Source organism: Varroa destructor, unplaced genomic scaffold, assembly GCF_002443255.2.
Source record: "Varroa destructor unplaced genomic scaffold, Vdes_3.0 BEIS01000003.1, whole genome shotgun sequence".
NCBI classification, from domain to species: domain Eukaryota; kingdom Metazoa; phylum Arthropoda; class Arachnida; order Mesostigmata; family Varroidae; genus Varroa; species Varroa destructor.
In genome coordinates, this window is record NW_019211456.1 from 27,256,036 (window position 1) to 27,266,443 (window position 10,408).

At 38.6% G+C, this 10,408-nt stretch overlaps 1 protein-coding gene across 3 annotated transcripts; it reads left to right on the forward strand.

Annotated features, from left to right (window-relative positions):
* Window positions 1–4: 4 nt before the first annotated feature.
* On the forward strand, window positions 5–5,128 carry LOC111247955 (uncharacterized). 3 transcript variants are annotated; one of them, XM_022799562.2, is made up of 3 exons: window positions 5–163; window positions 2,048–3,687; window positions 4,104–5,128. In XM_022799562.2, exons 2-3 carry the CDS (start codon window positions 2,068–2,070, stop codon window positions 4,428–4,430), a joined length of 1,947 nt encoding a protein of 648 aa, XP_022655297.1. In that variant the 5' UTR covers window positions 5–163; window positions 2,048–2,067; the 3' UTR covers window positions 4,431–5,128. The 3 variants fall into 3 exon arrangements, with proteins under 3 accessions (XP_022655297.1, XP_022655298.1, XP_022655299.1); XM_022799563.2 differs by lacking the exon at window positions 5–163 and adding an exon at window positions 171–320; XM_022799564.2 differs by lacking the exon at window positions 5–163 and adding an exon at window positions 343–544.
* The last annotated feature ends 5,280 nt before the right edge of the window (window positions 5,129–10,408 follow it).

The window sequence follows — 10,408 nt, forward strand, 5'->3', positions numbered from 1 at the left end:
ACATGGCGACCTCCACTGTCAAAGCAAAACAACAAACATAATAACAGCATTCAGTCGTTAGCGAAAGCGAGCAGGTTGCAAACTGGAAAGTGTACGGCGATGCTACTGCTCTCGTAGCGGCCAGAATTGATTTGATGAAGACCCGTTTACTTCCGTCGTTTAGGTATGTGTTTTTCAGTGTAGTCACTACATTCGCTAACTGGACTTGTTGAAAGTACACAATGTTTGTTAGCGCCAAGACCGTTACAATAGCTAAAGGGGACGGCGTAGTCTGTTTTTACCATAAAGCGAGACGCGTAAACCAATGCGAGTAAGCAGAGGTAAAGTATGTTTAGCCTTGGTCTGGGTAGTGCCAGAGCGATCACTAGTCGACGCCCGTCGACTTTCATTCTTATGTACAGTTGTGCCCGTTGCTCGAGAAAAGGTTTTCCAACCTACGACTGTTCTCATTGAAAACCAGACCGAGCTGTTAATCTCAAATTAGAAATTGTTGTTTGAGTGCGAGACACGTAAAATTTACACCGCATGCACGACTGTTGTTTGCGTAAGTTCAACACAGTAGCAAATGGTTCGGATATAAATGTATAGACACGGAAATAGATTTACGGAGGCAATGTGAACAATGCGCGAAGAATCGAATTTAGTAGCGACTAAAGTGGGTTACACTGTAACGTTAGTGAAATGCTTAGAGAACTTGTACCGCATAAGCAACCTGCTCAGTGTCTGTTAATATGCTCGTAGGGCACAGGAATATTAATACAGCAACTCAACCTTGAGTGCCGTAGTACCCGTGTTTTTCATCTTATTTAGCTCACTTTACAAGGATATAATCAACCTTTTGTAAATCGGCAGGATTCTTTTAACTTGCCGTGCCAAAAATGGAAAAATAATGAAAAAAGGTGAAAATTAAGTGCCATCAACTATAAATGGACTTAACATTATATATAACTTTTCGAAGGCTAGTTCAATCACGTTTCTTATTCGGCAGTAAAGAGTGTGGAGTCAATTTATTGATTATAAAAGTAGTGACACTTACCGAAATCAATTAGATGAGCAAACCAGCCTTTTGTGTTATGCTACTATTTTCGTATGTAAAAATGCGACCTTAGATTAAATACACTTTAACAGCACGGCGCATAAAGAGGTTTTAGTAGTTTACGACATTTTCGAACGGTTCTTGCACAGAATTTCCCACGAAGCCAGATTAAACGTAGGTTTCCTATAGAAACTCCAGTCTGACTGTGACGCAACAGAAATAATACATACAATGCGTATTACTTTTGTATTAAAATAGTAAAAGGCGTACGCAGAAGCCACAGTAAAAATGCTGCTAACGATATCGCTCAGCGTTATATGTACTCCACTACGAATAACAGATAACGTATATATGCACTTATATAAAAATAAGATATAATACGATATAACAAGCTGGTTGTCAGTAGATTTTTTACGTTTCAGTATATTTTAATATAGACAAAACTGAACTTTTTTGCATTTTCTTGGATCATATCTTAAGTAGTCCTGTTATCGAAAAATAATATCTGACCAAACTATTCGCATCCTCCTAATGCTTCAGATTAAATTCGCTTATTATTTTTATTACTCGCAGCAAATGACTAGTAATATCAAACCTGTAAGCTTAAGGCTTGACAGAAGCACATGATTGCATAACCGAGAGAACAACATTCTCTGTATGTTCTACACGTATTTACACAATTTTCAGTGCGCTAAAAGAAGTATTTCTAAACACCTGTCAAACTTAATTATTGAGTAATTAAATAACCTAGGCAGTCTCAACTTAAATAACCCTCTATTGCTAATTCTAAACAATATACGATTTCGAACTTTGCCTCACTGGTAAACGGCCAGACATACGGAATATGGATTGTACTTACTCAAATAAGTAAAAGACTATATCAACGCTTTTCGTTTATAAGATCTCATAGTACCACATTGCTTTCAAAACTGTCAACGATGAGCCTGCAACATGTACTATGTTGAACCGTAGCTATACTAATATAAGTGCGTTGTTCTTTCTTTGGTTCAGGAGTATAGTCGCCGGACATCATGGCGATGCTCGAGTCCGAAACGGAGGATTTGGATCCCCCGCATCCTACTCGTCAAGCGCTGCTACGTTCACTTCAGGAGCCGCTGCCCCCGCAACCGCTGTCCTACTGGGGCTCACTTAGGTACACGGCGCAATGGTACACCGACAAGGTTGTGCAGATGTTGATCAATGTGCAGAAATCGGTCATCGAACCATACGAAATTTATGATTCGATCGTACGCCAAATACTCACAAGTCGTTTGCTGCTTCCCGAAGATCGCGCCTTCGTTGAATCAGTTCTTAACTCCGAGACGAATCTGGCGAGTTTAGACGAACGTCGCAAATGGCCCGAAACGCATCGCGCACGGTGCCTGGTCTCTACACTGGCGGTATTCGGAGTGCTTCTGTGCCTTCGGCGAAACTCAAAACTTCGGCTGATCTCTTTGGTGACGGCATTGGGTGTGACCGCTTCGAAGTTCTTGTCGGTATCGATGCTCAAACTGAGCATCTTACAGCTGACAGCCGTACAATCCATGCAGAGCTCGTTACTTAAATGGGCGCTTGTGCAGATCAAAGATGATGAGTCGTTCCACGCACAGGGCACTCAGACTGGCCCATCGGCTGCATGCTCTTCCAGCAATGTACACATACCTAGCTCAGCAGTTCTGATTGGCATCGAGACGATGGCCCGAGAAGATTCGGAATTATTTGCCCGCAATGTGTTCGAAACATTACAAACGGAATGTCTTCTCTGGCAGGCGGTATCAAGGGAAACCCGAGCAGCGCTTTTAAAAGATGACCTAGAATTGATCATGCCAGCCACTCTGGACGACTGCAAGACTGCCTGTCCGAAGCTATTCCAGTCGGAGGGACTCGCAGAGAGTACGGATAATTTTAGCTATGGCGCTGTACTATCGTTGAAAACGCTTAATGACTTGCATCGATCCGAGTGTCTACGAAACCTCTGTCTTGCGCTCGTACAGCGTTGCCATCTCAGCCTCAGGTCGGTTTTCCTGTGCAAGAAGGCTTTGGACACTGTCGTAGCGCTTCAGGGCGATAAGTACGACTTCCTGTGCAGGGAGCACACTGAGCTGAAGGCCAAACAGAGTTCGCTGTTCACTCGGCTAAACACACAGTATCGAAACGGGAACAGCAAATCGAAATATTCAGACTGCGACGTATCCGTTCGAATGCTGTGTACCAATCTTGAACGGTGCCTCCAGCTGGCGACAGCGATCCATTACGAAATACAGGAGGGACAGGAACCAGGCAGTGTGCCATCTCTGGGCGCGATCAATGAACTCATTGAAATCCTTAACGGCAACCTCACCCAGAGTGTCAGTTTTTCTGCTGACCTCCAGCTGAGGGTCAACAATAAGAGGCAGCAGAGATCAGGATCACGGCTAATCGATTCGCGCAAAGCAAGCATTGAGATGATAGGCAGTCAGCCTAGTCCAACTGATCTTGAAAGTTTACCATCGGGGCCTGAACACGATGAGGTGTATTTTGGAAAGACCGACAGCCAAAGGCGTTCTGATGCTGTTGATGGAGGAGACAGAAACCGCGACTTCGAAGATAGGGATCCGTCGGGTGCATCACTTGCGCCGCCAGTGCTTAGTCAACTGAAGGACGTCCTTAAGGTGTGTAAAACAATAATGATACAATTATGTCGTGAGACTCACTGTGTATTCAATTTAAGACCCAAGATTTAAGACCCAAAGATACTATTGTGAAGTATTTTACACTAGACACATAACTAGATACGAGGGTCACCATTCCAGCTTCAGCGGTTTTTCAGCGATACATTGAATCCTAGTTACCTCTTTATTATACAACTCTGAGATCTACAGATGCGAATCTCGTGCTAACTAGCTGTACAATTTCCATGTATATATTCAAATCAAGCTGGTGCATTTCTCTCTGCAATTTAATTTCGAATTAAATAGAAACTTTAAATTTATTGTCTGACTATAAATTGCATTCTCTTCGTAAAACCGAGTCTATAATTCAGACAATCCATGACAATAAGCATTCGTCAATATCGGACTATTTTCAGGCAAAGGAAGTAGAACGAATCGAACGAGAAGCAGCAGCCATGAAACGGCTAGGTCTTGAAGAGCTCCCTTCTTCCGAAAGTGAAAATGATTTAGATGATAATAACGATGATCTAGAGCTAAGAGAAAGTCGCCAGTCCAAAATGCGGCCCATGTCATCTGGCGGGCCGTTGCCCAATGCGGGGCATACAGGGTTCACGCCCTCGCTCGCCTCCCAAGTTGCTGCGGCGGCCGGAGCTGTAAAATCGTTCGGGGGAAACGCTGCTGCGGGGGCAGCTGATGACTACATATATGAGACCGACAGCGATAACGGCGACAATGCAGCCTAAAACAAGAAGGCCAACTGAAGTGAACAAAATTGTTTAATTAGTAAATTGGTCGTGTAATTAACGTAAGAAGAATGGACTGTTCGGTTATGATTACTGTGTTAATTAAAAGATTATTTGATCGCTTGACTTATCTTTATAAAATGCTTTCCATTGGTCTTTTCTCCCTATATTAGTGTTACTGAAAATTCTATTCGTTTTCCTATTATTATTACTAGCGGATAAATAAAATGAGTTTATTTATTGTGTTACGGTTAACACAACGATAATATTGAGTTATGTAATAATTTGTAGTACTAAGCTTCTCATAAAGGTTGTTAAGCAATTTTTAAGGTATTTCGCGATTTGCGTTTTTTCCTTTTGATTTATATGTTATATTCGTAGTATACTTAATACTCAGTGATTTCAGTTGATGAGCCCTCGTTGTTAATGTTAGTGAAGCGTTTGATTGTTAAACGAAGTCGTGGTTAACAGGAAAGGCTAGAGTGATTTTAGTTGACGAGGTGGGATAATGCCACTATTCTTATGTAAGTGAATCTGTACCGATAGGGATCCGAATAAAAGGAAACGAGTAAAAGGACGCGATGAAACAATTGATGGTGAATGATGTGTCTGATATTATTACGCACTATTATTATCAAGTCGCGAATATACATCTGCACTAGAAGAGAAAAATCAAATATCTAGGCAGAACTGAATAATTTTGTGTTTTTAATGAGTTCTAATTAATCGATAGCAAATATATAGTATTTTGGGCTCAAAAAGAGAGTATCTCGCAGGGCTAAAAATTGCATGCGCGCTACGTGATATACCAGTTTTAATGGTAGTAACTATAAGTGCTAGCTATTTCAATTGCAAATATCTTTTTGGAACAGTTCAGACTCTGTTTGCAACTGCTTATTATAACTATACATTTAAGTATCAAACGAGCTAGTGTGTTGGAACCATTAATTCTTTGAACGTAAATTTATGAACATAGTTTCATTGTCTAGTAAAAAGGGTCCTTTCAAAGCCAAATGACTTGTCCTGCTGCTAAACTCTTCATAAATCTATTTATTACGGCGCAACTGTGTGCATTTTCAATAGACACGAAGCTTGGAAGTGTTCATATAAATGTAAAATGGTTAAAGCAAGCATGCTGAAAGTCGCCGCATTTCTGCGCATTAAACCGAATGCCCTTAGAATTTTGATACGATTTCAACAACCACTAAAGTGTATCGCTCGAAAGACGTAAATACCGATGTAACTGCGCAATCTGTTTCAGCAAGATGGTCGACTGCAACGGTCCAGCGTGATAATCTACCCATTTTAAGAAACATCTTCTCTAAATAAAGATTTATACTGGCGCGTTATAGTGCAATTGACATTCACGAACCGTGTTAGTTTTCATGTAAGTTGCCGTCAAACGAGCCGGTAGCGTACTGTGCGCTGCTAAACCATTGAGTGTATGCTCTCGTTTCAGTACCCATCACAATTAGAAGGGTAGAGAGTATGTAAGTAAGAGCGTCTCATCAACTGAGCTTCACAGCGACTGCTAATTTTTTCTATAAGTAATTACCGTGATTATCCATTAAAGCAGACAGCATTACGTACAACAATGGCGACATAATAAGAGGATACTTTACTGGCAAATCAACGAAAATGACTAATAAAAAAAAAACATTGAATAGTAGAAGATACGCAAAACAGATTTTCATACATATTTTCTTAGTTTAGAGTGTAATTGCAGGCAGCTTGGCTTTTGGGCATTTGTTATCGATCGAATAAAAAGTTAGATAGAAAGAAATCTAAAGTGAAAAAAAATGTAGATTCAGTTTCTGATGTGAAATAAGTTGATATGCTGTTAGTTTCCTGTAAACAGAGGCTTTCATGGATACAGCAAAAAAAAGGAGAATTTGTAAAAAAACATTGTTGTATCGTACCAAAAACTAAAACTAGGTTTCTCGTACACATGAGGCAAGCGCATAGAAAGCGCTTATTCTATATTGACAATTAAGTTAGAATTTGTGGATTAGACATTACTTTGGAATGGTAAACGCGTATTCATAAAGTAAACGACATTTCGCATGCTTCCTTTGAAAATGCACGGTCACCCCTTAACAGTCCTGCCTCAAGACGCCATAACATCGATTCTACAATACACCGTCCATGGATAACTTTTGCAAGTTCATTTTTATTTGTAACCTGTATATTACTTAGACAAGGAATACCTATCGAGATTTACATAGCTCCAATGAGCATTACACTGAATTAATCCCTGCTATTTTATCGATGCCTAAACTGGTTGATGTATAAAGGATTATCTACTCCACATTTTTTACCGCCGTAAACACTTTGCAGCAAGGTATTGTATCCATTTGATTAATTCAGGTAAAATTCACTATTTATTCAAGCAGGGTTTAAGTAAAAAGACCAGTGGTCGCCGTTTCCAGCAACCAAAGGGATACGTAGGTTATGAAAATCAACAAATACAAACAAAATTATACTCGCGAAGTCATTGCGTTGCCTCTGTCATTTGTACATTTATTCTGTAATATCTTAGTGAACGACCCGAAACTATCACTAACTATATATATATATATATATATAATTACTTTCACTTAAAATAAAAATAGAAGGTAGGTAAGCAGGTTTATTAGCAGAAAATCTGCTGAAAATCCACACTGTGTAACAATCTGAGAGCAACGGCGATTGATGCATCGGGCTGATGAAAAAATAACTCTACTTGGCACTACATGTAAGGGTCACGGCATTAGTCTACTTTTTAGGCCATTCAAATTGCGGCACGGGTCCTAAATTCGATGTGGACACTTATGCGTCTAGCATCAAAATGTATTGTCAGCAAGAAAAAAAAAAAGAAAATATTAGTGTTTTCTTTATAGTTGCAATCAGACATGTATCCGACATAAGCCGGTGCTTTATGCGCTCGCGATATCTGAAGCTTATATACTCACTAAAACTAAAATAATGTAAAAGAGCTTTTACGTACAATACAATTTATGCGAGGCCTAAATTAAAAATTGAAGCCCTCTAACGTTAGGCTTAACCACTGTTTAGTTTTTATCAACAAGCGCTTTAACCCCCTTTAAACAAACAAGCCTGTTAATTGAGGAATTGGTCTAACAGAGCGTATCTAGATCTAGATCGTGAGCATATTGATGCGTTAACTGGCATGGCAGCGAATTAAGGTCACGCTTAGTTTGGATTTGCTTCCGAGTTTTCAGTAAGGAAAAAATGCAACAAATCTGTAATACCAATAACATCTCTATTATTTTTATTAGTCCCATCATATCGCGGATGGTTTGAAGTAACATCTGATAAAATAATTACGAACTAACTAGAAATATAGAAATGACAACAATAACGTATGTGGCAATTCTGGGCAAGCTCTATTAGTACCACTTACCAAGATCAGAATCGGCGGCGATTTCAGAATCTTTTTTTAGCAGTATATATAAAAAGCTGGCTTATCACTTTTTTTTTTGTTGATCAAAAAGGGCTCCTATGGTCATTCAAAAGATTTTCCTTAGTCAGTGAATAGGATATTACAAAAATTAGCTATCTTATTATCTTTATCCATTATACTATTATTATATTATTATGGCTCAAAAATCTTACGTGTGATATTCAAGCCGTGAGGTATTACTTCAGTTATCACAAGATATGGTCGAAAACAGTGGTACGGTGTGTTTTGAATCACTCATTCTAATTTTTAGGTGGTAGATCAAATGCTTCGTATTAGTAGTATAAATTGATCAAAGAAATTCGTTTAATTGCGCGCAACATCTGCTCTAATTAAATGCATGTTTACCTTCCTCTTAACTTAGATAGACATGCCACTTGTAGCTGAAATCTGATATTTGCAACATTGTTTGTAAAAATGCAAACAAGGTTTTTGCAGGCCTCCTACTTACCTGTTTATTTCCATGAGCTTTACTCTTTATCGCGTCCTCCTATAATTGAAGTTAGCAGCGGCTGAATGTTCGAAGAACAAGCGTATCTCTTTGAATATTTTTTCAGCAGGATATTTCTAGACGTCTATATATATAAGCAAAATGTGTTACCTATAGTATCAGAATTGCTGAATATACATATCTTTAAAAACTAACATAATTATTAAAAAAAATACATAACTAATAACCACATAACTTTTTAATTACGATGGTAAGAATAAATAAGGGCTCCACTGCGCTACTATTTAAGGAAAATACGCGTCGAAGCGTTTTCAGACTACGTTCTCAATCCGATCAAAGGTAGAATATGGGTTCAAACTTGAAAATCCACGTAATTTCTATGCTTGTTTATCTACTACTTAAAACACTGATAAATAACATACAACAAAATGCCTTTACTAAAGCCAATTTGCGAATAATTTTTTTTATTTAAGTAAACTGCATCAAGATTTGTTTTCATCCTATAAAGCGTTTCGTCTAGAGCGCTAATAGAATCCTTCGTATCTGGGTTCGTCGCTTTCATACGGAGACATTTGGCTGGTGCAGTAAACGCTTGCCTATTTCCAGGACCATTATAGCGAAGGCGGGCAAGACGACGGACGGTATGGGGAATGACTTTCGAAGGGGGTGGCCCGAGGATGCTTGAGAGTTGTTTTGAGGAGTTTAAGAAGAGCTGGGTTTCTATGAGCAGCAGCTCTATTATACGACCAGATATGTGGGAAAAGGTTATTTACTGTTCTGCAAAGGATTATTTGTGTTTGAGTAATTTCGCCGTGGCGCTCATCCTAATTGAAATGAGGCAGTAGATGAGCGTTTTTCTCATGCACTCTAGTACATATAGGGAACAATGAAAGAAAATAGTGTAAAGGAAAATTTTGTGATGTCAGCAGTTTCTTCTGTTGAAGGGGAGGGTGTATTAATTCAGGTCGTATCTCGTAGAGAAGATTATTTAATTAGCGTCCTCTCAATTTGGCTGCTATTTCATTCGTATTATGGGACTCAACTATCAGATAGCCCATTAAAATAAGATTAACACTTGCATTATCGCGTGTCATTGCACTCGCGACGGTCATAGTATATATTAGTCATCTGTTTCCTTTATTTCATCGAATATACTCACGTACTTGAAATACAGGTAGAAAAATAAGTTTATATATATATATATATATATATATATATATATATATAGACCATAGACCGAGCAATACAGAACTTTGTCTTAATAAAGAATAATAAAATTCGTGGAGATTAATAGATTATGATTTCGTCAAATGTGTGATTGCAGGATTGGAGGGTCGATAACAGAAAGGGATAGAGTTCTACCTATGAACCTCCATTGCAACTCCTTGGAACTCGACAGAAATAAACAATGACTAAGCCAGAGCTAATGAGTGATAGACAAGCTCACGGGATCCGTAAGAAAAAGAGGTTGGGCAAATATCGCTCTTCACTCCTACAAACAGCGATGGGCTAAAATGTTTAAATGGTTCACAGAAAAGGTGTGTCATCTACAGCCAGGCGCGCTAAGAGCATCGGCTAAACAAAATTGTTGTTATTACTATTTCGTTAAGAGCCACCACTATTGAACGCGCGCGCCATTTCATTTATGTCATGTCATTTATAATGAGGCAGCTAATTGCATTAATTCATTATATGGTTATTATTTAGAATAAGCTTGTTTCATAAAATGTTCTGTTTTGTATACTTCTCAGTGCATACGGATGATATAAAATATGGCCGCTCATTCATTATAAAGTCTTAAATATTTTTTATTAAAGTTATCCTTATTAAAATTTAGAATATAACGTTTTGTGGTATCAGTTTGTTTCCCCGATTTGCGGTGTACTGGGTATTTTGTTATTATTACTTATTATGTAAAAGGGTTTAACAATTCACCTCACGTCTTGAACAACTCGCTCCCACTAGCAAACTAAATAGAAGTTAAAATAGAATTAAGTTTTACCTATACATCTACTATGCATTTTTGATCCAATTCTCATTCACTAACCAAGAACACAGCATTCCATT